At 48.0% G+C, this 26115-nt stretch overlaps 2 protein-coding genes across 8 annotated transcripts in view; one reads left to right on the plus strand and one right to left on the minus strand.

The window, feature by feature from the left end:
- The first annotated feature begins 34 nt into the window (after positions 1 to 34).
- PIP4K2B (phosphatidylinositol-5-phosphate 4-kinase type 2 beta) lies at positions 35 to 25019 on the plus strand. Of its 7 annotated transcripts, none has more exons than XM_035892606.1 (11): positions 35 to 4009; positions 9168 to 9265; positions 11461 to 11557; positions 13046 to 13172; positions 15496 to 15648; positions 16414 to 16560; positions 16925 to 16963; positions 18339 to 18452; positions 18737 to 18995; positions 19386 to 19489; positions 20181 to 21204. In XM_035892606.1, the coding sequence occupies exons 2-11, from the start codon at positions 9214 to 9216 to the stop codon at positions 20259 to 20261; spliced, it is 1173 nt and encodes a 390-aa protein (XP_035748499.1). In that variant the 5' UTR covers positions 35 to 4009; positions 9168 to 9213; the 3' UTR covers positions 20262 to 21204. The 7 variants fall into 7 exon arrangements, 6 of the variants coding, with proteins under 6 accessions (XP_035748499.1, XP_035748501.1, XP_035748500.1 ...); XM_035892607.1 differs by lacking the exons at positions 35 to 4009; positions 16925 to 16963 and adding exons at positions 4039 to 5951; positions 6717 to 7190; XM_035892605.1 differs by lacking the exon at positions 35 to 4009 and adding an exon at positions 4042 to 5951.
- Positions 25020 to 25514: 495 nt separating this feature from the next.
- PSMB3 (proteasome 20S subunit beta 3) overlaps positions 25515 to 26115 on the minus strand; it is a 2182-nt gene continuing 1581 nt past the window's right edge. Inside the window, exon 5 of the mRNA XM_035892610.1 lies at positions 25515 to 25635. Within this exon, the coding sequence (XP_035748503.1) occupies positions 25587 to 25635 (49 nt within the window). The 3' untranslated portion in view covers positions 25515 to 25586. The remainder of the gene's footprint in view (positions 25636 to 26115) is intronic.

Consider the following 26115-nt stretch of genomic DNA (forward strand, 5'->3'; position numbering starts at 1 on the left):
CCCCTAAATCGCAGCCTTCCCTCCCCCCTGGCATCTGTTCCCTAATCCGGGTCCTTCCCTGGATTCCCACTCCCAGGGCACCCCGGTGTCAGGACCGCTGGTCCTCCCGGCCCGGTGGATGCCCGCCCTGTCAGGAGGGGCTCCCTGGGGTCTGCGCCATCCCTGTCCCTGGTGGTGCCTTTGGGCTTGGGGCTCCTTGCGCAGAGCATCCCTGTCTCTGGGTGGTTTGGGTGTCCGTCTGTCCCCCCTCCCCCCCAGGTCAGGGCGTCCCTCCCAGACATCACCTTCCTCACGCCTGGGGTGGCTTTAGGCTTCCCCACCACAAGACGCTTCTCTTTGCCAGAGCGTGGCTGTCCCCTCACACCCACCCGTCTGCCTGTGTCCTCTTCCCCAACACCCTCCCTTCTCTTTCCCAGGACTTGAGGCGGGAGTGGGGAGGGTGATGCCATTTTGGTTTGCTTCCCCTCGTGTGGGGTGCCATTGCCCTGGCACACCCCCTCTCTGGCACCAGAGGCCCTGAGGACATTCCTCTGACACCCACAGCGCTGTCCTCTGTCACAACCCCTGGCTTTCTCGCTCAGGGCAGTCCCTATGGTCCCATAATGGTGAGGGGACTCCCACGTGTGACGACCCAGAGGTCCCACGTGCACAGAGACAATCCTGTTCCTTGTGGCTGTATGAGAATTACACGGCTCTTGTCCCTCCCAAAATATAAAAGGGTCTTTTTGGCCTCATCTGTCCAACATTGTCTCCCTCTGACTTTAGGCCTCAGCTACCAGAGCTCAGGCCACGTATGTCCCCTGGATTCTTGGCCTCGGTTTCCCTGGGTTGGCACGAGTCTTAGGAGGGAGCTGGGAGAGGGTCCCTTGGAAACGTCAGTGAAGGCTCAGCTCTTTGATCCACCTCCTTTGGAGGTTCCTGAGACCATCTTTATATTTTTCTCTTGAAACTACTCCCTTGTCTGTGATGGCAGGCACAAATCTTGTGCTGGAATTGATTTGCCACTGCTCTCTGGATGCTGTTCTGGGAGTATATTCGGGTGGTCAAAGAATTCAGAAACCTCATCCCTTCCTAAAATAATATGCTTTCAGGGCTCAGGCACCTATTTCTCCAGTGGATTAATGGATGTTTCCTAGCGAGTGAAAGGGTTTAACTTTTGCAGAAACAAATAACACATGCAAAAAATTAGAATTGTATTTCTAGCTTGCCTGATGATGGAGTGAAAGCTCCCAAATGTAGTTCAACACAGCGCTGTCTTTCTGAGTCAAAGGATGTTCCAAGTCTTGCTGCTCAGAGCCTTGCCCAGGAAGCAGGATAATGAATTTAATCAGGCTTTGATCAGTGGTGCTATTAGGAGCCCTGAAGAAATGGAAATTGGTGGGATTCTTCTGAGTTTCATTTGTGGCCTCTTGGGGACATTAGCCTTTTTCTTGTAGCTCTCTGGGTACCAGGAATCTGGCAACTTTTTTAGGCACTGGATCAGGACAATGGGACTTCTGGAGCGCTTGGCTGTGAAATATTTAGGCAAAGGGAAGAAGGCAAGTTGACAGTTCTGTATGAACACTAAGCTAGTAATGAGATTATATTGGATGGATGTTATGAAGAAATTGTTGCCAGAAAGGAGGACGGTATCCTGAGGGGCTGGGAAGGGGGTTAGAAAATTTCAACTGTGACCTCCTCACCCTTAGACAGACATCCAGGATTTCTCAACAAATTCTTGCTAATTCATTTTCCTCCACCTTTCTGCCACCGATCTCGGTCTGCATGTGGGTGAGCCTTGTGAGTGCCCAGGAGGGTTGGTGGCTGGTGTGGCCGCGCTGCAGAGCAGGCTGTGAGCTGAGGTGGCTTTGTTTACTCAACACACGAGCAGCTGCTCATCCTGGTCTGCATTTGGGAGATGATGTTGGTGCCCTGCTTATATGGGAAGTGGAATTGCTTATGTGCTTCCAGCAGATGGGTCTGGACAGCTTGGAAATATTTTCAGGGGTATCTTTGGACTTTGTTAGAAATCTTTTGGGGGGTTTGTTTAATGTTTGGTTTCTGAACCAAAGGAGGTTTTACAAGGAGGGATGAATCCCCTGTCTATGCCTTGGGATCCCTGCAGTAGGAGAGGGAGAAAACTGCTATCAGCACAAACCACGAGGCTGCGCCAGGAAGATTCTGTCAAAAATACTTGCATTAGAGATGAACTTTTTCATGGACAAATCAAACAAACAACCATTTTATGCAATCCACCATTTCTGTTGACTGAAGAAATTCCCTTGGGTCCATTAACCGAGTCTGGCAATAGTTCGGCCCTGCCTTGTGTTTAAACAAGCTTGTTAGCAGCTGGTGTGAATACAGGCAGTGATGGGTCTGGAGAGGATCAGGAGCAATGATGTTAGCGCACCAAGAACAGGAACTGGTTTCTGGAACACCAGTTCTAAGCATTTCTGTTTAAATAGCGAGCTGGGTCTTGGCTGTGCTGGTGGTCTCCAGCCAGCGTTTAACCCGAGCGAATCGGGATCGGGGTGGGGCTGTGACTGGTGTAAGCAGGGCCAAACGTGGGTGGTATTAGTCCAACAGCCAAATTTTGAACTAGAAAACCGTGGAGGGGAGAACTCGTGCAGATAGGAGAGGAAAGCGGAGTCACGGAGGCTCCCCCTTGATTTCTGAGTTTTCTGTAAGGCAATGTAAAATTCAGCAAACGTGGAGATGGTTCCTGGGGAAGCTTTGCTTGCGACCGCTGTTGTCATGGCGTTGGAAGAGGAGATACAGCTCCTCCATGTTGGTTATGTGCATGTTGCTCCGTGCGTGCTCTCCGTACTCTGGCCGGAGTTCACCGTGCATGGGAGCTCGCCAGCGGCGGAGGGAAAGTTGTGATGGTTCTGGAAGGGAGAAGCCATCTCGCACTGAACAGCAAGATGAACACGGCAGTGTTGTGTGATGCTCTGGAAACCATAGAAACAGTTGTAAGGTGCTGATTATACAAGGCACTGGGATCCCAGTGAGTTCGGGGGTTGTTGGAGAGGTGACTTCTGTTTCTCTTCATTAAATGAACAATCGAGTCCATACGGGCCATGATGATGCTTCTCTAGGTGGCAGTTCATCGACGGGAGGCGATCCCTGGAGCTCTGTGGGTGTTGGCAGGGGCAGGGTGTAGGCATAAACAAATCCCTTTTTTTTTTTTTTGAAATGGGTAGATCTCTTCTGTTGGCTGTGTGGATCTTGCCCAAGGCAGCCTCCTGTGCTCCAGAGGCTCACTGGCTGAAGCACCAGCCGATCTCCTAGGACCTTTAGGAGTGGTGCCAGCCAGTACAGAACACAGCTATTTAGTATTCAAGTGAAATAGCAAAATTGGGATTTGCAGCACGCTTCTCCCTTCTCTGCAGCGTTGTTTTTGGTGTTGCCATGTTAATTCTAGCCAGAGCAGCATCTGCCACATATCAAATGTTGAAGTCCTATAAATTGGTACTGGCACAGGGTAAACAGCATCTATTTGTCCTTTCCAATGCTTGCTGTCTGCTGTGGCTCTAATTGACCTCTGGAGAGTGCAGCATATGGCGATGGCCGTGATAACCCGTGTTAATGATCGAGGCCGGTGGCTCTGAACCTTCTTATCCCAGGACCTCCTGTTAAAACAGAGATTCCAGGAGCCCATTTCCTTCCTGGGGTACGGAGAGAAAAGAAGATTTTCCTGGGTAGTTCAGCAAGGAAAATGGGGCTCAGTTGCGTGCTCTGCCACTGACTTGTGTGGCCGTGGGTAGGTCGTTTAACCTTTCCATTCCTCAGCTCGTTTGAACCAAGGGAAGCAATAGCTCTGCCTGCCTGCAAGTGGACTGGGAGGACGGATGTTTTCCGGTGGTCCTGAGGCCGTGCTGACGCGATGGGTGACAGGCTGCCCTGCGCTGGCGGGGCAGCAGGGTAGCACTGCCTGATTCCTCTGCCTGTGACACAGTGTTGTGCTGCAGCTCCGTCAGGACGTGAGAGTGCTTTCCAGCAGGCTCCAAAGTACTTTGTTCAAGAAGAGGTGGGTTCCCCGTCACTAGGGGATGCTTTTTTTTCCCCTCTTAAAGCATGCTGGTGTCCCTAGAGCACCGATAGAAATTATTGACTACAAGATTTGTGCTTCCATGGCATTGCATGGGGGTTTTGTGAGCTTGGATACTGATTAATCATGCTCTAATTCATGGAAAACAGTATTTTTTTTTTCTCAAACCGTTGCCCAGTTGCTGTACTGTGTTAAGCAGCGGCAAAGTTTTGCTGCAGATGCGGGTTTGTCTCCATGCTCGTTAAAGTGATTTTGCTATGTGTCTCTTACCTACTTCCCCAGAGTATTATAAACTTTAACTAATTCTCACAAAGTACTTTGAGATGTCTGATTGAAAGGCTTTGAGAAGAACAAAGTATTTTTATTTTCCTGAGCAAATTCCTGTTGTAAAGAATCCTAGAGAGTAGACTCACACACTCCGTCATCTGGATCTTGTTAGTAAACAAATTGCATTTTCCCATCAATTTACTAATGGTAATTGCTACTTCGAGGCTACAGTCAGGTTTTGAAACAAAATTATGCCTGGCCCATTCGTTCTAACAGCTGTCCCTGAATGACACAGAATATTGATGTGTCTTTTATTGAAAAAGGAATTGGCTTTGGTGGGGAAGACAAATTATCAACTACAGATAAACCCAGAATCGTACTGACTGGTGTTGCTCAAGAATTCAAGTGACCAGGAAATACGGGCTGAACAGACGGAGGGGAGGTGGTATTTTTCCAGCCCTCTAAGGCCAGGGGTGGCTGTAGACTTCTCGGCGGCGTAGGCAAAAATGAAATCTGCTGACTGAGGATGGAGGGCCCGGCCACTCCTGCGGGGGGAAGGGGAGAGCTGCTGGCTCGGAAGCTGGAGAAACAGCGGAGCTGAGCTTGCTGTTCCTCTGCTGCTGGGCAGATAGAGGAGGACGGTTGCAGTTGCAGCTTTGGAGAGGTGAGGGTCTTCTCTCTGTCACCTCCTGCTGTTGCCCCAAGCCCTGGTCCCTCCTTCAGTGGCATCAGGCTGCTTTTCCCTCCAGGGCTCTGGCTGAGATCGTGGCTGGTTTTGACACACCGGGCAATCTGCTCCCTTACCTCTCTCCTTTGCTGGGGTGACCTCCGGACACACGGGCTGCTTGCTTTCCTTGGGAAATTGCTCCTTTGTTCTCCGAATATGGTGAAACCAGCAGAGAAATGCCAAGCCTCTCTTTCTTAGTGCCTGTTGCCTAGTGAAGATGTCAGTTGGTTTGTCTAAAATGTGTCTGGTTTTAAATCCTCTGAGATCCTCCGAGCCTGGTGCGTGTCTGAGTCTTTTCTGAGGCTGACGGGCATGTGCCATTCACTCTGCCTCTGGCCTGGGGAGGGGCAGGACCAGTGTCTTATGTCTTTCTGCAAAATGCAGGAGGCAGTGGCAAAACTCACTTCCTAATGGTGCTTTCAGCCTGGACTGGTCCCTGTCAGATTGTCTGTTTTCTACCCAGTGGGGGGACAGAAAACTCCTGGCATAAGAAGACTGTGCAAAAACATGGGCTTATTTTCAAGAGGATTCAAAGGCAGATTAGGTCTAAAAAGCTGGATGACTTACAGAAAACCAGCATCGTGCTGGGTCTGGAGACAGATCCCTGGTCTGAAGAGCTTGTGCTCTGAATTGGCCGTTTTTAACTTTTTCCACTTTGGGGACCTCTAAAGCCTTTATAGTGGAGATGTAGTGGAAGTACCCCAGGCGCAGACTGCTGTGCAGCGTGGACCTGCTCTTCGCGGTTGCTGTGCTTCTCAAAATAGCCCGTGACCCCTGCGGTGAGGGACCGAGGTGTGTGACTGCGGTGCTGTCTGCTGCTGCACCTCTTCTCCCTGCAGCCGCCTCTTCCAGAACAAAGAACCAAACCCAAGATCTCGCTGTCCATCTGGTGGCCAGCACCAGCCCCAGAGATCTCCAAAGCTCCAGGTACAGGCACACTTTCTACAGCTGGGTGATGTCTCTTCGTGGGAGACAGACGGGTCAGACCCGTGTGAACGGACTCCCCAGGAGCCAGGGCTTGCTGGGCACCTCATTGCTATGCACCTTGCTGTGACCTTGCCTTCTGTAGCATAAATACAGAGACACACACTCTCTGCTATATATAATCTCCTGCTACACGCCTCTCCCTGGGGAGAAGGCGAGAGAGCAAACATGTGCCAGGCGTTAGTCACGTTGCTCTCGGAGGCTGCTCAGATTCCACCATGATAAGCACAGGAGAGGATCCCTATAGAGCGGTGCTGTCCACTGCTTTCATTTGGGCAAGATCTCCTAGTGTTTCACTTGGCACCATGTTGCAGGACCTGGCCTGATAAGCCTTAGGAAGGGGCCACTGGATGCTGTGGATTGTACTACGAGAAAGGAAAGTTTGGGATTTCCCTTTTCCAAGGCAGCGTGGGGGCTTTTCATTCCTCTTCCTTTGGGATCCTGAGGACAGTGTCAAGCATGAGGAGTTACTGTGAGGAGGAGACAGTGCACATCCCTCTTAAAAAACAAACAAACAAAACAATAAAACAAACAAACAAACCCCCTAACCAGACTGATGTTTGCTTTCACACCGGTGTCAGGAACAAAGGCCATCTGACCAAGAGCTGCCTTGTGCGATGGAGGGCAGGGACTAGAAATGGCCAGTTCAGCTCTGGCAGCAATTCTGGTCCCCAGCACAAATCCCTTCCTTCTCCCCATCTCCTCCAGAACCAGAATCCTGAAGCATCCAGAAAGCTCTGCTCTGCGCAGCTGGAAAGGGGGAAAAGCTTCTGCAGGGGGGATTTTTTTGGCTGTTGTCAGACTGCTACATCCTGGGAAGAGTGGGGGCATCTTTTAAATGAGGCGAGGTATCCCGGCGCACCATTTCTGCCAGTCAGGAGACTTGCAACAGGTACAACATTTGCTTTGAGGTTCCTGCTCTGGCAGAAACGAGGACATCCAGAGGCGTCTTGACATCTCACTTTGCTAACATTTGTGTCTGAATTTCTGGCAGGGAGGAGACAATCTCCAAATCGCTGTTCCCTCTCAGCCGTCAGCACCCTTCCTCCGCTCTGGAACAAGCCGATAATAGCTTGTTTGTGCCTTACCCACCGCCGAGAAGAGGGCTGAGAACAGGCGTGTCTAAGGAGCTGTGCTGTCGGGCTTCCCCTCCTGTTAGACAGCAATAATTAGTAGCTGGAGGTAGCGCCTCTTTCGTGATACAGATTTAGCTGCTTTCTCTTCCCCCCCTTCACCCTGAGGGGAAGTCACTGCATGGGGCTCTCTGCTGCAGCTCCCTGCAGTAGCTGGGAGCTGGACACCAGGATCTGGGAGATCTCTTCCTCACCTGCAGTCCTCTTGCCTCTCCTCTCTTCTAGCTGCAGCTGGAGGAGTGGCTCAGTGCAGGATTGAGCCTTTAGCTTAAGCCGGGGGGTATTGGCCTCCCTGCTCCAGTGTGATTACAAATGATGGGAGGTGTGTGACATTATTTATTCATTCATCTGTGCAGCATTCTCCATACATCCCAAAGCACTTTATGGGAGTGCTTAGTGCTCCTCGGTGCTGCTATAAATTAAATACAGGGCAGGGCTTTAAAGAGCACCATCTCTGCTCTTAACGGAGCGGTGGCCGGTTTACTTTCCGCTTATCTGTTGTGTGGGATGACTGTCTCTGAAAATAGTCATCTTTTTCTCTTTGCAGTGTGTATGTGTCTTTCTTTCCAGTCTGACATTTGTTAAATCTGGTCTGTTTTTTCATTGGTAATGATGGAGAAAGGATGTGAAAAAATATATACCTCACCAAAAGCTTGCTCATATAATTGGACAGCTCGCTGCACATCTCCAGAGCTGGGACCTCCTCGGTCCTTGCAGACCTGAACTGTGCCACAGATCCTGCTGCAGAATGGCTCGCTCACGCCTCCTTTCCTCTCCACCTCCTTGGGGTAGATGTGGCAGCAGCTATTTGGACAGTGTTGTGTGTCCTGTTGCACACAAGGAGCGGGGAATCCCAGAACTGGAGTCCATTTCCTTAGGCTGATGGCTTGGACCCGGTTCCCAGTCAGCAGGGAAATGCCACGTTGCTTTCCAAGCATGCTGGAAGTCACTTGACCTGCCTAAGGTTTGGTGTTGGGAACAGACCCCGGGCTTGACTCTTAGCCAAACCCCGCTGTTGCCAGTGTTGTCTGCTTCTCTCCAGCATTACCTGCTTGGCACAGTAATTATGGGAATGGAGTTGTAATGAAGCTGCTTCCTAAATCCAGCATGCTAAGAGCGACTCAAGTAGATGGGACTCATGTGATCCCTGTGAAGTCTGCGTGAATGAATGACACTGGGGCCATCCTCAGAAAAGGCAGCTCAGAAATGTGCTGCCTCTTGACCTGCTCTTGAACGCTGGCACATCTTTGTCAGTGCATGGGCTTGTCTGGAGCAGGGTAGCCAGTTATAGTCCAGAGGTGGATTTGTTAATTTTTTTTCCTTACTATTGATGCTTTCACTGCTGGGTGCTGTAGCATGAGCCTGTCTGTACAATAGTAGCTGAACGTTCATTCTTTTGCTTCCCTGTATTCCTGTGGCTGCCACACATGACTAAGGAGCAAAAACAATCTAGTGGAGTGACTCATCCCTTTAGAGAAGGTGGGATAAGAGCAACAAGACACAGCAAGCACAGGAACAGCATCCACAGGGGAGCTGTGCTGTGCTGCACCAAAGCTACCCAGAGTCTCTTCTGGCTGGCCACGGTGAAGGCTTTGGTCATCCATGATTTGTAACAGTGAGAACTAGTTAAGAAATTGTCTGATGCAACGTTTCCTAAATAAAGGCAAAGGTGATTTATTTAAAACATAAAATCTGCTATTTCTCGGTCTGCAGGTTTGTCTCATTTCTAAGCTGTGTCTTGGATGATCAGTGGAAGGTGAACAGATGAAAGAGCCAAGGCTGGCTCAGGCGTACTCACCACATGATTGAGTGAGATGCTTCTGTGGCTTGTAACCACAATGTTCTCCAGCTTGCTTCAGCACAGCAAGTTGCTCTGAAGGTCTAATGGGTTATATTGTTTCCAAAGCAGCTTCTGGGGTGTTTGCAATGCCCCTAAGTCCATTGAGTAACTGCAGGGCAGTGGAACTCGGGGTTTGAGTCTCCCTTTCTCTTTGGGTTTTGACTCTCTGTTTCCTTTCCCTTTTAGATCAACGAACTCAGCAATGTTCCCGTCCCTGTCATGTTAATGCCCGATGACTTTAAAGCCTACAGTAAGATTAAGGTGGACAATCATCTATTCAACAAGTAAGTAGGTGCTTCCCAACTTGTTTGTCTCTGTAATTAGGGCTCTTTGCTGTGGAGGAAACTGTCGTGGTGAACGCCTTTGCTGTAATGCCAAGAGGATTTGGTCTGGCTGGACACATGCCCCGAGTCTGTGCCCTGTCCAGATCACTCATCAGGACGTGGCAAGGGGTCAGTGTGTCACCAAGACGCTGTCTTGTGGTTTGGTTTATACCCTTTGAGTGATGAGAAGTCTGGTAAGGCCAGGCTCAGAAGTGGCACTACTTAAAAACAAAGCTAGTTACATATAGATATTCACTGGACTGAGTAGAATACACTTAACATTTTAGCGTTCACAAAGTGTAACTTGTCCAAAGTCCTAGGGCTGGAGTTTGCTGCACATCTTGGTTATTGTCCTTGTTTCGGCTGGGATAGAGTTAATTTTCTTCCTAGTAGCTGGCACAGCGCTGTGTTTTGGATTTAGTATGAGAATAACGTTGATAACACACTGATGTTTTTAGTTCTTGCTAAGTTGTGCTTACACTGGTCAAGGACTTTTCAGCTTCCCCTGCTCTGCTAGGGGCACAAGAAGCTGGGAGGAGGCACAGCCATGACAGCTGACCCACACTGGTCCAAGGGCTATTCCATACCGTATGGCGTCATGCCCAGTATAGAAACTGGGGGGAGTTGGCCGGGGGGGCAGCGATGGCTGCTGTGGGACGGGCTGGCCATTGGTCAACGGGTGGTGTTCAATTGCATTGTGCATCATTTATTTTGTATATTCTTTTATCATTATTGTTATTATTATTATTTCCCCTTCCTTTTCTGTTCTATTAAACTGTCTTCATCTCAACCGACAAATTTTACTTTTTTTTTTTCCCCAATTCTCCCCCCCATCCCACTGCGGGGGGGGAAGTGAGCAAATGGCTGTGTGGTGCTTAGCTGCCTGCTGGGTTAAACCACAACACAAAACTGATGCAGGACTGTCTCTTGACTCCTCCTGTGCCCTGTCTGGGTGTCCTGTCCTGAGCAGCAGAACCCAAATCCCAAGACCATGGAGGAGAGGGCAGGAGTTCGCTCCCAGTGACCTGCTGGGTTCCCTGTCTCTTTGAGACTGTTCACAGGAGACAGCTGTGATGCTGCATTATACCCCTGGCCCATGGGGTTTGTATGGAGTCACCCCCTTCTCCTTTCCCAAAAGATCAATTTTTGGAAGCCCTTTTAAAGCCATGGTTCTGACTGGTGTTCAGAGCTGTGTTCTTCTCTACCCTGGCTCTGTCCATGTGCAGGCCTCCAGTGTTCCCTGATTAATGCTTCATTTTCACTAAATTTCGTAGGGATCAGCTTTTGAGAGTGGGAGTGTGATTCAAAAGTTTGTCTTCTCTGGCACCCACAATTTGCAGTACCTGCTCTTCCCTCTTCTCCTACGTAGATTTTAGTTTCCCACATATTGGTGCAAAGGATTCTCATTGAGAATGAGCTGACAAAGTCTCCCACTGTGTCTGAGCAGGACCACCCTCTCTGCTTCTTCCCACTGGGCAGAAGAAGAGCTCTGATAGAGAGTAGATGCAGCCATCCCTCGGTGACGGGGAACATTGTCTGTCGTCCACTGTACTGTGCTCTGGGGAGGCCCCGTTCCCGCCTGGCGAGGCCTGGCAGCAAAGCTCGCTCATAACGGTTGGGACTGGTCTGGAAAATGCCAGACTGGACCTGATTCACCCCCTCTCCTTTGCGTTCTGGGTGAGATGGTTTGTCTTGTGTTGACCTTTCTTTTGACACACGAGTGATCTGATCTGATCTGAAATCAGAGGCCCCCCCCCTTTTCCTCCAGCTTTTCATCTTAAACAGTAACAGTGTGTTGCAGGGGGCAGCTGTGATACTGAACGGAACAAAGCAACAAAGGAGGAGGAAAGAGAGAAATTATTCTGTCAAATCTGTGCTTGTGACAGGGGAGATTGTTCTATAAGACAGACATCCTCATCCAAAGATCCTGTTAGTCAAAAGCAGGATCCTGCAAGCGTTTCCATGAACAGATGACTTTTGTAGGCAGCCAGAGAAACAAGCTACCCTAATGAGGGTAAATACTTGCAAAACAGGGCCCTTGTAGGTAAGGAGGGGGCTTGGATATCCTGGGGAGTTAGCAGTCAAGTCGGAGAAGAATTGAGCTTGATTTCACAAACTGATCGTTGCACAAGAATATCTTTTCTGCTTTGCCCTAGGGAAAATTTGCCAAGTCGCTTTAAGTTTAAGGAGTATTGTCCACTGGTGTTCCGAAACCTCCGAGAAAGATTTGGGATTGACGATCAAGACTACCAGGTACCGTCTCTTCTCTCCCTGCCCTCCTAACACCTCTCCCTAGGACAGAATAACCAAGCTGGCAGAGAAACTACAATATCAACATTCTTGTGTGGTCAGTTTTTATGGGCTTATAATCATGATTTGAATGGTTTTACCATAATCCTAAAGGCCCCCAGCAATGGAGTAGAACTTGCTGTGCCAAGCACTGGGCAATCGCAGAATGAAAAGATGGTCCCTGCTCCAGAGCGCTTACAGTCTAGGCATAAAATAAGAGGCAGCAGATGGTTGCAGACAGGCGGGAGCTTGAGGATAACAATGATCTAGTGCAGAACATCTGCAAGGAAAATGAGTCTGTCGTGTTTTTACAGATTGGGGTGCTGCTTTAACCAAGTGCGTGTGCCAAGCATTGGTGCTGTTGATTTGGGTTTATCAAGGTGGCTGCTGCTTTGGGAAGCGTCCCCTAAGGCCAGAGGCTCAGACTTGCCTTGGAGGGGAGAGACATTTTCTTGTATTAATACCGCTGGGCTTAAATCCAGTGAGAGAGAGATGTCACAGCTCTTGCTGCTGCAGCAGGGCCACCCTTCCACACACAGCTCTTAGTCTTACGCACGCAGGAGATGTGTAGTAGCAGGCTGCTTGGAGACCTCTTCGAGGGAAAAGCCAGTGCAGAAAAAGAGAGTGGCTTTGATAGCTGCGTGGCCTTTAGCAGGCCGAGCATTAGGTAATTAAACCCCGTATCTCTGGCACTCCACTGCAGTTGATAAAGGCTGGCAATGTGCCAGCACTGACTGGTCGAGGGTTTCAACTAAAATATTCTCTGGAATCCACCAGCCCAGAGCAGCACGTTAATGCTGGAGCGGTGGGTGAGTGGCACAAGCTTGCTCTCTCCCTTCTTTGCTTCATGTACAAGCCCAGCTGTGCTCCCTGCTGCCTGTGTTGTGGGGAGAGGAGATGGGAGCAGAACTGCTAATCCCACCGAAGTGCTTGCTGCTGGTTGTGTGCCTGTGTGCCCATGTCCACGTACATCTGTGTATACGCCCTCTCCAAGCATGTAGAAATTCTCCACGATTATATCTAGCTTATTGGCTGATCTCCCCCTGTTTCAAGGTTAATATAATGAAGAGATCTGCTTTCTTACTCCAGCTGCGTGGCTCATTGCACTGGTGAGACACTGGATCTACTCAGTCCAGTTTCTAGACTCATGGTATGGGGCAAGGAGCAGATGTGTAGCACCTGCATCCCATCCTCTTCCCCTCCTTCCCAGACCAAGGGGAACATGCTGGTCCCTCTGTGAGAAAGGGTGACCTCTGAGGATACCGGGATCAGTGTTTGGGGCTTTTTACTTCTTTGTGTAACTGTGTCTCAGTTGCCTCTCTTCTGGCTGTCAGGGCCCATCCTACTCTTCTGCGTGTTCTCAGTTATGGTGGGCACTCTGAGGGTGTTTGCTCAAAGTGAGACACGTTTTTTGAGCAGAACTGACAGTCATCTTTGCTTTTCTTCTGCAAGGCGCCGGCCATCCCCAGGAGGAATAGTAAATGCTGGCTGCTGCCTCGTGGCTGCCTGTCGCGGCTCTGGTCTGGGTGACTGCCCATCTGCTGACGGAGATAGAGCTGAGCCCGGCGTTAGGAGGCAGGTGCCGTTCTTTGTGCCTGTGTGTGCTCAGTGCCTTGTAATTACCTGCGAGCCATGCGAGTCGCACACACAGATCTCTTCTGCTTGCAATGGAAGATCTCTTATTTTCAGGACATGGCTGCTCAGTCCATGCTTTTCTTGAGCACATGCCTGGTAGATTATTAATTTTATTTTTTCCCTCCGACTGTCAGGGCTGTTCTCTAGGCAGCAATGGCATTTTGCCAGGAGAAGCAGTGCCATTGCCTCCTGGTCTGTTGACAGTAGTTCATGCCAGGCTGCGTCTGGCTCTTGAGGAGACTGCTTGGCCAGCAGCACCCTGCCCCTGGGGCTGGCTGTACCAGGGAACTACTTTGTGTGCTGGCTTCCTCCATACCCTTCAACTCACTTGCATGCAGTGAAGTCATTAGCTCCTAATTATTTTTTCTCCCAGTCCATCCGCTATAGTATATTTTAGATTTTTTTTTTTTCTCAGTTTCTCTTAAGAAATGATCAGAACCTTGTGAAGTAACTTCCATAGAAGTACCCACAGCCTTGTTGGTTCTCAATACCTGGTGTATCACTTATGCTTTGCCTGTTGCTCAGAAGGATTACTTCTCACATCTCAGGGGCAGACCACTTTGGCTCTTTAAAAGTGTCCAGCTAGAACAGAAAGCAGAAAACATTCATTGAGCTAAATTCAGGTGGGTAAAATGTGATGGCTTGAGTGGGAATCGAGCCAGGATGCTAAATATAACACCCGAACTGTGGAAGAGGTGAGAGTGACAGGAAGGGAATGAAGTAAACCTAAGGGCTGTGAATTTGCTAATGTCCATATGTGGTCACGATTTCTGCTTCTCATCTCCTCTAGAAGAAAAGCTCTGTGGTTTTGAGGTGAGGGGTGGTTAAACTGTGTAACACAGACTCATTTGCAAATGTCAGCAAGAAGCAAGGGGGGTTTTTTGTTTGCCTTTATCTTCCTGATGGTTTCTAAAGCCTTTGGCAGGAGTAGAGTTTTTCCCCTGCTTCATTAAAGTTTTAAAAGGTTTAAATGCTTCATTCTGAAAGGAAACCTCTCGGCTCACTTGCATCGTGACACGGTAAATCCCTCTTTCGCAGCACTGCGTGTCTGCGTCTGCAGAAGAGCAGGCTCCCTCTGCTGTCTGCTCTTCAGAGAGCTGAGGGAAGGAGAGAACAGTGTAACTAGCAGCTAAAAAAATACATCATGAAATGCATTGTCCAGCCCTGACATCCTGAAAGCCACATCTACCTTGAGCTGAAGACCACCATCCAGGTGTCAGTACCACTGTGTTTCAGAGCACAACTCTCACCATATGCTTGTGCCAGTGGCAAGGAAATGTTAGCGAGAGCCTATACTGTTGGCTGACAAAATGGCTTCTGAGCAGACACTGGTGACTGGGGCGGTGGAGTTGGAAGGCAGTTGCTCAAAAGCGGTGGAGGAGACAAGCAGGAGACCGGTGGCCTGCTTGGGTTAGCCTGGAAGGTGTGAAGAGCAGTGGCTCTAACAGTGGGATGAGGCTCACAGCAAGTCCTCCTACCTGGGGAGAAGGATCAGAACAACAAGCTCACATTGCAGTTTGCATGGGATTTTCCAATTGTGCTGCAAGTATGAAAAGAAGCTGTAATGTTTCGTTGCTAAGGGTGGAGACATAAAGGGATATAAAGACAGATGCTGCCGGTTGTCGGAAGAACAACCAAGCTATTTATACTCACAGTCTTTTTTGTCCAATTGTAAGAATAGCAGAGGCTGAGGGTGGCTTTTGGTTTCAGGGTGACCTGTAAAGAATGCCTAAACAATGAGACTTTTGGTGGAAGGCAGACCGTTTCATTCATTTTGTTCTGTTTTTCCTTAAATGTTGGAAATATCCTGACAGTTCTTAGATTTCCAGGGGGAAATGCTAAGAAGTTTTGGTCTGTGTATATTGCCTCCATAATAACTCATTAGTAAAAAACAATTTCAAAAAATGCCTGCCAGGTGTTGGAGTAAAGCAGGTAAACAAATACAAGGCTCTATGAAAGCTCTAAACACCCTGTCCTGACTTCTAAACAAGGGGGTTAACCTCAGTAGTGCTGAACACTCAAGGATGCTTGCTTATTAACGGTCACGACTGGAGTGTGTTTGCAAGTGTGCTCTGAAGCTTGGCCAGGACACTCACAGTTACGAAGGTGGAACACAAAGTCCCTGGGATGTCTGTTCCAGAGCCAGGTTGTGGAGCTGGCCCTGGTCACCCATGTCTCATCTGCTTTCCAAGACTGCTCTTCTTTCTTTTCCAGGGAGGTGGCAGCTCCTGCCTCTCCTCCCCACTTTTTTGTTCTGGTTCCCTCAGAACTCGGTGACACGAAGCGCCCCAGTGAACAGTGACAGCCAGGGCCGATGTGGGGCCCGGTTCCTCACCACCTACGACAGGAGGTTTGTCATTAAGGCAGTGTCAAGCGAGGATGTAGCAGAGATGCACAACATCTTAAAGAAGTACCATCAGGTACGGTGAGTCTGGAACCCTGGGAGGGGAGGTGGCAAAACCTTGGGGAGCATCTTGTGATTTGCTGGGGAAGTGGAGCTTGGATTCACAGTGTGCAACCTGGCAGAGGTTTTTGCAAAAGACAACAGTGTTCCTTAGCATCTGGGAGCCAATTGTGGCACAGCTGCCTGCTTCTTCACAGTGCTGAGCCCCTTCACAGCTCATCCTGTTCCTTACATCAATGAATTATGGATTGCTGGTACCTGAGATCTGTAAACATGCTCCTAATTTAATCTTTTGAATCAGACTTTCCAGGGGGACCAGGGGGAGACAGTTACATGCAGCAGGAAAGGGAGGGGGGGCAAAGTGGGACAGCTGGAAATGTTCTACCCCAGTCCACGTTATCTGCCAGTCCATCTGCTCTTTACTTTCAGATACACACATATAAGCACAAGAAGTGAAGCTAGCCAGTGCCAACAACAGACTCGCCCTGCTGAGACTGAGTGACGGACATGCACACCTAGCCTGTTACAGCAGGCTGGACATGCACGCACAATGGGATGCTCTGTCTCAGCTCAGGGCTGGAAGATTCTTACAATGCCCTAACTTGCTTTTCTTGAGACCCTAGGAGCCATTTGCAAGCCTCCTTTCCTTTCACATCAGTGTCAGATGGCTGGAACTGGAGGCTTCGCTATCAGCTTCGTGCTGAGCTTGTGTTCTGTCAGAGATGGGTTTTATGTGACAGTACTGTCTTTCCCTGTCCTTCCCTTCTCCACTCTCCTCCAGTTCATAGTGGAGTGTCATGGGAACACCCTCCTGCCCCAGTTCCTTGGCATGTACCGGCTCACCGTGGACGGAGTAGAAACCTACATGGTGGTTACCAGAAACGTATTTAGTCACAGGCTGACTGTGCACCGGAAATATGACCTGAAGGTGAGTATTCGGAGGGCAGTTGTGGAGCTGAGAGCTCCTTTTCCAGGAGGGTGGGAGCTGGTCTCTGTAACACCTACCTGACAAGGTCCTGGGCTTTGCTTTTTGTTCAAGGGATTAGGTTTGGGGGGGCTCTGGATGGGGCTTCACTTGAGACTCAAACGTTGTCCCATTCCCCCATCCCAAGTGGCCTACACTACACCAGGGAGATCTGTAAGTCCACCTCAGGCATAAAAAAGGGGTTGAGCACTGATTTTAAAAATACTTTTTATTATTTTTCTGCATGGCAGAATTAAATGGTGTCAGTGAATTCTTTGGGAATATGACACATAGTGCAGCAATGCTCTTTTCTTTATTCTTTTATCAGGGCTCAACAGTATCCAGGGAAGCAAGCGATAAAGAGAAGGTATGGACCGTTCCTGGCCAGCCTTTCCTTCCTTCTGGTGCTTGGAAGCAGATGGGATCCAACTGACTTCCCTTTTCCAAAGGGGTATTGAGCAGGGGATATTAAGTGGGCCCTGAGTGATAACCTGTTTCTGTCCCACCTTTTAGGCTGCACCCAGTAACTGTTCAGGAAGAGATGGTGCAGATCTGGTGCTGCCCTGCCCTGCTCTATTATGTTGACATTACCAGGAGTGGGGGGAACTTCCTGGGGGACAATCCCACAAGTACCAAAACCCACATTAGTGCAATGGTGTCTTTATGGAAGGATTTCTTCATAGCGCTCCCTGTGTACCAAACTGAGTCAGGTCAGCAGTTAGCTTTTGCAACAGATGCTTTTATAAACCAGACCAGCTCCTCTCAGATTCCTGGCATATCTCAGCATGTTCGTGAGTTTGGTTTCTGGTGCCATTAGGGGAACTTATGACTAAGAATCCTGCCCCTGCAAAACTTTGGCTGTGATGCTGCCATGAAAAGGCCTGTTGAAATCACAGCAGTAACTCATGGTACTAGATGTTTTGCACATGCACGTGGGATTTTCAGGTTTGGGACTGCAGAGTAAGTCTACTCCAGCCTGCCCTAAAATTACATCTCTGGCATGAGCCAAGGAACTCCCATTTATACTGAATGCTCTGGCGTCAAGGCACGGCTTCATCGTGCCTAATTGTCCCCAGCTTGCTGGCTGTTTACTCTCCTATTTTTCTGCTTATGCGGCTTGTCTCAGACCATTCCTAGTAGATCTATATAAAGCCACCGCACACTCATATGTCATCCTAAGAACAAAATAATTTAATTCCCAGTTGCACAAAGGGGTTGTATGTTCTTCCACATCCCTGAGAATTCCTCAGGGCGTGCTGCAAGCAAATTCCTCAAAAAGCAGTGGTTTTATTTTTTTCCTCAAGTCTTTAGGGAGAGAAGCAATTTTTTTCAAGCCCTCACCCTTTCCCCTCAGTCTGAAGCCAACAAAATGCATTTCTTTTCTATTCTGGGAACTGGTTGGACCATCGCTGGCTGGAGCCCAGCTGTCAAGCTTTCAGCCAGCAGCACGTCTTTCCGGCAGTCTTTAAGTTGAGTTGCTCTCTGTGTCTCCCTTCAGTTTCCCCCTTAGGTACAGCTCAGCACATGGATTCATTGACAAATACTGTGCTCTGCCTGATGCCATTTTCATACTTAGTGGACAGGATGAGCCACTTCACCTTATAAACAGGCAAAGGATCCTGGTGCAACCCCACACTCGATTAGAGTCTCTGTGCAATCAAAATATTGCTAATGGATCAGTGTACCAGCCCTCCCCCAAGAAGCAGGGGGTTGGAAAATTTGACACCGGCTTTTTGTTGCAGGCCAAGGATCTACCAACGTTCAAGGACAACGACTTCTTGAATGAGGGTCAGAAGCTGCATGTTGGAGAAGAGAGTAAAAAGAACTTCCTTGAAAAGCTGAAGCGGGACGTGGAGGTAGAGTTTCCTGGGGGACAGCTTTTACTCTGTCTTCCATAACTGGATCCTCACTGTGGCCTCGGGCTCAAGGAGTGACTGAAAAGTAAATCATTCTTGGATCAGTCAAGCAATTACAGTCAGGGTTATGCTGTGGGCATAGGAGCTCATGTGTAGATTCTCTGGAGTCTAATAAGGGTTTAGCTCTCGCTACAGCCCTTTCTTAGGGAGATACTGGTAGGGTAGGACTGAGGATTTCTGATCCCATGTGGATGCTTTTGTTCTCACTCATCTCTTTCTCCCAGTTTTTAGCTCAGCTGAAGATTATGGACTACAGCTTGCTGGTTGGGATCCACGATGTTGACCGAGCAGAGCAGGAAGAGATGGAAGTGGAGGATCGAGCAGAGGATGAGGAGTGTGAGAACGATGGTCTTGGAGGCAACCCCATTTCCTCCTATGGCACACCCCCTGACAGCCCTGGCAACCTCCTCAACTACCCTCGCTTCTTTGGGCCTGGAGAGTTCGATCCCTCTGTCGACGTCTACGCCATGAAAAGCCACGAAAGTGAGTATTGGGGAATATTGCCCTAAAAAAGGTCTGGAGGGCAGAGGTGTCCTGTGGTCGGGCTGGGCTAAATGGAGTGGGAGGACTGTCCACAGGGGGAGAGAGACCCTGCCGAGTGTCTCCCCTTTGCTGTGCAGTCCCTTGTTGTGGATGGTGTGAGTTGGAACGGCTAGAAGTGATGCTTGGAGAGCAGTGGCATGTTCAGAGAGCGTGTGGGCCTCTAGTGTGCCATTCCCTGTCATTCTTCTCTGCCCTTCTACAGCCTCCAGCTGCCTTGCTTTCTCTGCTAGTTGCATCAAAACAGATCTGCCGTATATTTCATAAGGAGGGGAGTGCAGCTGGGCTTTGCTCACAGCTCAGGGTGTGCTAGCGACTCTCTTGCCTTGCTAGGTGCCCCCAAGAAGGAAGTGTACTTCATGGCCATTATAGACATTCTTACGCCATATGATGCAAAGAAGAAAGCTGCACATGCTGCCAAAACAGTGAAACATGGGGTAAGCAGCCTGCCATCCGCACGGAGGATGGGCTTTGAGGCTTCTGCTTTGCCTGCATGCCTGCGTGCATATGTGTGTTGTATCCTGACACTGATTTTTCTACCAGTGTGGAAATTCTCCAGTCACCCCGTGCCCAAGAACAGCGCTTCCCTTGTTTACTGACTTCTCAGACTGTCTTGGAAAGGCTTTCCCTCTGGTTGGTTGGAGGTGACTTGCATTTACATCCCCGTTTGGGAGGTGCTCGATTTCCCTGGTGTAGCACCGACAGAATGGACTGGCTGCAGGCAGACGTACTACCCTGCCCCCTTCCTGGGGCCAGTTCTGTTCCCTGGCAGCAGTCCTGAACTTCCCAAAAGGGCTTGAAAAAAGCCCAGGTTAGCAGGATATGGAGTTTTTCATGCTCCTTCCAAATCTCCTTTAAACCACGAGGGAACAAATCCAATGCTTTGACTCAGTGGTCTGCAGAAGATCCAGCTGGAGCTAGAATCCGTTTCCTTGGGGATCTCTCTAGACTTTTCTGGATGTTGGTTTTTTCCTAGAACTTGCAAGTTGTTACGGGTCTTTCCCGGCAGAGACAGGCTGGGCTGACATGATTGCTCCCTGCTGCCCTCTCTCCTCCAGCCTTTGCAGTGCTGCAGGGTCTGCCCTTTGAGGAGGGTGTTGTGACTTCTTTCTCCTCTCTGCCTTGCAGGCTGGGGCAGAGATCTCCACCGTGAATCCAGAGCAGTACTCTAAACGCTTCAATGAATTTATCTCCAATATCCTGACATAGTCGTCTTCAGCCGTCAGCGAGAAATGAAGAGGGGCTACTTCCAAACAGAGAACGCAGCCTGTGACACTAAAACAGACACTGTAGCAGCATGTGGGGTGTGCGTGTGTGCGTGTGTGCGTGTGTGTGTGTGTGCAAGAGTGAGTGTGTGGCACTGTGTGACTTAAGAGAAAACTAATTCTAGGTGCACCCTCTAACAGTCCACTTGACCCAGGTGGAAAAGTGGGTTTTTATGTTACAGAAGTGCCCAGACATAGATTTGAGGGCTTTTTAAAACAAGAAAAGTGCATTGTTTCAGCACTGCTCTTTCTAATGACATTTTCTCCTCTCTGATCAAGAGAATCCCATAAGGATATGATATGTGGCACTGTATGAAAGGAGTCACTCTAGATCACGTTCAGTGGGAGTGAAGCAGTGCCTGATTCCACAAACTACTACTTTTTTTTTTTTTTTTTTTTTTTTTTTTATTGGACTGTCTTTACCAGAAAAACATATAAGCCCTTTTATTTCCCTCTTGGTAGGAATTGGAAGGAAAATAGCTCACCATTTCAAGGACGGAAAATATTACTCTGATAAGGAGGAGTCGCTGAACTTTAGGTAAATTCAGACTGGGACACTTTATATTTTTTGGTTAATTTAAGTAACAAAAACTTCTTTTTGTAACTGCACTTGATTTACAAGACAGACGAGGGAAATGAACATCTACCAAAGATGATCGCTTGAAAAGGTGTAACTCAGAACCTAAAAAGAACCAGTATGAGAAGTAGTAGAGGCATTGAACAGCCTCAGATGATAATGTGCTCGGACCCATTCTGCTTTAAATTGGCCAGCTATGAAGATTTCATAAAAGAGAGAAAAAAAAAAAAAAAAAAAAAAAAGGCATTTTATACCTGTAGATATGGGATAGTATTTGACTATCTGGAACGTTTCCCTGTCGCACCTCAGTCAAGAATTGCCATGTCTCTTAGATTACAGCTTCACATCGCAGTTCTGCCAGTGTTAATCTAGCTAATGTTCAGTCTTCCTTACTTGCCCGATCTGCAACAGGTACTTGAATTTGTTTCCTGACAGAGGTTCTTTGGTTAGTTGGTTTATTTTTTAAATGGCAATGTGACTTGCACACGAAGGAATTGGACTCACTACCAGTGGGGGAGTGCTGGGAGCTGTGACTGTGGAGCAAGTTCCACTGCTCAAGAGGACTCAGGACTTGAGCCGTGATTGTTTTTACTCTTCTCTGCTCCATACCCCTCTCTAGAGCGACAGTCAAGGAGTGGAAATGTTTGAACACTTGCGCCAGATTATTTTCCCCCCCTAAGGAATTGGAACTGATTTGCGTGACTGAATAACGTCCTGTTTTGTCTCCAGAATGCTTGTAATATTTTTCACAGCCAAGCTTGTCAGACTTGCTTTGGGTTTTGTTAGCTCTGCTGCACAACAGTTACAGATATTTTGGTTCTTTTTTTAATTTTCTGTTTCTTTCTAAGCAGGATTTAGCGTTTTGAACAAACCTCTTGCAGTTGAAACAAGTTGCTTATCTGCCTTGAAACTGTTTTCACATATGCCTTTGTTTCGGGAATAAGCTGTTTCGAATGTCTGTCCTGTGCTGTAACGCGTGCTACAGTTTGCTGTGTGGAATTTGGTCCTTTTGAGAGATAACTGGTGCTCATCACATCCTGGTAATTTCCCTAGACTAATGCTAGCTCTGGTCTGGATTCTGAATGTGGGCTTGGGTTTTTTTTTTTTATGTTCATACCCACATTCGTGATGTGAATCCCACAGGTCTCAACTTCGAAGGGGACAAAAGGGGGCTAAGGTTTCAGCCCATGAGTGCACTGTAAATAGAGTCTTGAAGAAATGAAAAATTAATATGAGGGGTCATAATGGGATATGAATCTTTTTATTCATTCATGGGTCATTCCCTTTGACCTGGGACAAATTTCATCTGCCGCTGCAGTCCAGTCCCTGTTCTGTGTGGTGTGGGGGCTAACACGCCGTTGTCTGGGAGGCCGAAGAGTCTCATGTCTTAAGGTGTGTAGCTGGAAAGGCCGCAAAACAAATGCAGCTATGAGGATACTTTAAAAAAGGGAGGACTTAGAGGGTATCATCAGCTTAGTTTTGTGGGCATTATATCGGTGGCTTTTCTCTTAAACGATAAGCACTTAAGTTTACTATCAATTAGAAATTAAATACCGATCACTTTTTATTCTTGACAGTTTTAAAAATCTGCATTGAATCTGCAACTTTGGCCTGGTAAGTTTGCCATTCTCCTTTTGGGAAACTTAGCTTGTACCTTTTAAACTGTTTTATCTTTAAATCATGTATTAAAAAAAGAAGAGGAAAAGGGGGGAGGAAGAGAGAAGGAAAGTTGAACTGCAGATACCCTGCAATGAGACACTACAAAACAAACCACCCAAAGAGATTAAAAGAACGAAGCTTGCATAACTAGGAGCAACGGTCTCATTCACTGAATTTCATAAACAGGAGTGACATTAAAATGCAATTAGTTCCTGCAGCAATCTTCACAGAAGTCATGATACTAAGGGCTTCAGAGCAGTTAACTGTATTTTCTTATTCCACTCCAAAGAAACTCCTGCTAGAAAGAAATTGGCTGTCTCTGGCTCAAGTGACATGAAAAGCCCCATAAACTCTATTCACTTTAGCACTTCCCCAATTCTGCCACTTCTGTCAAGTTGCCATACTGTGTGTATTAAAGTAATTAAATGCAATTTTCTCACTTAATGATGTATTACCCAGGTATGTAACTTTGTTTAACATAAGCGTTTTGTATATTGTTTACATTTTGAGAGGTAGCATTATGTTAAAAATGCTAATTTTTGTTTCTAGACAGTATTTTTATTACCAGAATAAGAAGTGAAGCTGCAAATATTTGATTTGTTTTAAAAAGGGACTTTTGTTTTTGTTGTTTTGTTTTGGTTTTTTTTTTAATCTTGTTTTAGGTCACTTTTTTAACTCAAGTATTTAAAAACGAAACCCCAGCCCTTTCAATTCTGGTTTTACAACTGCTTGTGCTAGTTTGTTGTCTGTTTCTGGTGTGAATTTAGTTCTAGTTTGCTGAATGTAGATATTTCTGTCTGTAGCATGTACCCTGCGGAACACTTCACACTGAAGTGCATTTGACTGAAAACCACCCTCGGCTAAAAGAGTTGCAGTAGGTAGACAGATCACTCGGATCCTGGTCAGAGTGCAGGATTTTGTCAAGAAATTGCAGTGCAATTCTTTGGTCAACTGGAGTTTCCAAAAGAAAAAAAGAATTCAGTGTCTCCAGTGCCTGAAGGCAGGGTGAGTTTGTGTGAGAAGCGAGCTGCAGGATCCATAGTCCTGCCTGTACCGAGGGTCTCTCTCTTTCTGAACACGAGCCTAATCAGTCAAAATTTAAAAACTGAAAACTGCTTTGAACCTAGAACTTACATCTTCCCCGTTGAGATAGCTCCTACAGCGTAAATAAGAGTGGGAGAGGGAAGGCAGAGTGCGGAGTCACAGTTTGGGTGCGGTTCTGCCCCAATAGTGCAATAAAAAAACCACTCGAGAACGTGTTGGGTCACCCGTTCGTGGGACCCCCATGTTCTGGAGGTACCAGGCAGCACCCGCCCTTTGTGTCAGCGTTGGTGTCAGCGCTAGGAAGAGGGCCTGGTATTTGCTGTAAGAAGAATGTCAGCAGGAGTTCACTTCTCACAACAAGGAGCGGTGGGATCCTTCCCTCTGGTCTCATCCACACCTCTGATTGACCTGGTTTTAATTACAAAAGCCACGCTCGATCGTGAAATTCATCATAGGGCGAACTTCTGGGGTAGTAGGTGACTCCAGATTTCCTGCGTAAATGAGGCCGTACTCCCACATCTGAGACTCCTGGGTTTGAATTGGATTATCATCATCGGCAAGAACACTAAAACACTTTCAGAGTCTTTTATTTCCTTTCCGGGGAGGAAACTCCTGCTTTTTCCCCTCCAGAGCGCTGCCACAGCTGCCCTCAGTGGGGACAGCAGCTGGGGACTCGCCTCTTAGCCCGAGAAAAGGCACAAAGCAAGGCTGCATGGCAGTTAGGGGCCATGTTTGGTTGGGGTTGTGTCTTGGCCTCGACGGACGGATGCCTCCCACCCCGGTGACTACTATGCAGTCTTTACAAGATGCCTCCCTTCCAGCTGCAGAGGTCAAAGTGTTCAACCTCGAGGTGGTACAAACCTTTCCGAAGTCAGTGTGTGTGTCCTAAACTTGGTTTGCAACGCTGCGTAACCGATCCAAGACAGATTGTCCTTAAAATAGCTCCGAAAACAAAACAGCTATCCTCTCCCCGTCTGTGTCTTAATGCCCCATTTCAGGTTTCCCCGCCAACTTCCCCTCCTTTTGCAGAGCCATTCTCCAGTATCTGTATTAGCCACTACTGATTTTCCTTGCTCTTTTGAAAGGAATTCTTGTGTAATAGTAACGGCAAAGCTCGGGGAGCCAACTGCTGGTCATCCATTATTTTTAGTGGGTTCAGTGTTTACCACTCGGAAGTTGTGCTGGTCTTTGTTTAGCGGCACAGTGCTAAATGCAGCCGGATTGAGCGGTGTCGAGCGAGCGTATTACACACAGGTCACAAGGGTGGGCAGGGCTAATCAGTGCAACTGAAAAAATGTGAATAAATTAAGTTTAATCTAAAACTAAAAAAATTTTAAAAAAGGAAAAAAAAAAAAGAAAAAAGCATTCTAGGTTTTTTCACTGCTGTTTTTTAAATAGGAATTTTAAGTCCTCTGTGCTTGTCTGTTTGCTAGGAGCAGTTTGAGACACTGTTACTGTTTTGAAATGCATGCATGTTACAAGATGAGTCTCCAACCAGAGAAAAATAAAATTAAAACTTTGTGTACATCTGTACTGCTGTCCTCTTTAAAGTGCTCTCACAATCGACTGTTACTCCATGAGGTATGTGGTCATTTTAAGTCCTAGATTAATCACAACTGGGAAGGTCTTTTTATACGCGCCTGTAAAATGGGGGTTTTAAGCAAGAACTGATTTTACCAAGTCCTGGATATGAGAACAGATGAGATTTGACAGGAAAAATTAATACTGCTGTGCTCTCTGAAGGAGGTGCTGCTGACTCCCAAGGGTGAGGCTGAAGCTCAGTCACACACATGGGCGTACTGGGGGAGATTAGGTGGCTCAGATAGAAAGGTAAGCTCTGCTCCCATCTAAAACCCAAACTCCTTCCGATAGAGATGAGCAGTCCTAGTGTTCAGCCTCAAGAAAAGGAAACTTCACTACAATAGAGAGTTTTATTTAAAAAAGTTCCAAGCAGAGTGGGATGTGAAACACATGAGCAGATGTGCTGGGCTAGTCCATGCGAGCTTTCAGGGTCCTGGTGGTGATCTTGTCTTTTTCGCTAGGAGGGGAAAGGGAGAAGACTAATTAGTAAACCCACATTTAATACCTACATGCAGATCGTCCCTTCATTAGGAGGTTGCAGGGCGCGTAGGTGGTTCGTTTGTTAGTGCAGGCAGGATCATCTGAACTTGAAGGTGGCCGTTAGAACGCAGTAAACCCCATCCCCCTGCCGCTTCACCCCAGGGGAGCTCCAGCAGGTTCAGTAAGCAGCAGTGCCTGGGATACTGCAGGGAAACAGCACCAGCAGCAAAACGAGCTGCTTCAGAAGTCAGTCCGATTGCGGACTGAAAGTTAATGTTGTGCCCAGCTGTGGCAAAAAGCATCCTCTTGGCCAGTGCTACCCATCTGTGAGGAGTCACGCTCCTAAATACCGATGGGAACGCCAGCTAGGGAATCCCTACGCAGCAGGAGTCCAACTCTAGGATTCATTTCCCATGGCTCCTGCAGTTCCAGCAACAGCCATGAACAGCAACAGAGA

Source organism: Egretta garzetta, unplaced genomic scaffold (assembly GCF_000687185.1).
Source record: "Egretta garzetta isolate BGI_Z169 unplaced genomic scaffold, ASM68718v1 scaffold324, whole genome shotgun sequence".
Taxonomy (NCBI): Eukaryota; Metazoa; Chordata; class Aves; order Pelecaniformes; family Ardeidae; genus Egretta; species Egretta garzetta.

Excerpts from the sequence above, each read along its gene's own strand:
- PIP4K2B (XM_035892606.1), top strand. The coding sequence starts at position 9,214 with ATGACTTTAAAGCCTACAGTAAGATTAAGGTGGACAATCATCTATTCA. Across the intron at positions 15,649-16,413 it reads TCTTAAAGAAGTACCATCAG|TTCATAGTGGAGTGTCATGG; the intron begins GTACGGTGAGTC and ends ACTCTCCTCCAG. Across the intron at positions 19,490-20,180 it reads CCAAAACAGTGAAACATGGG|GCTGGGGCAGAGATCTCCAC; the intron begins GTAAGCAGCCTG and ends TCTGCCTTGCAG.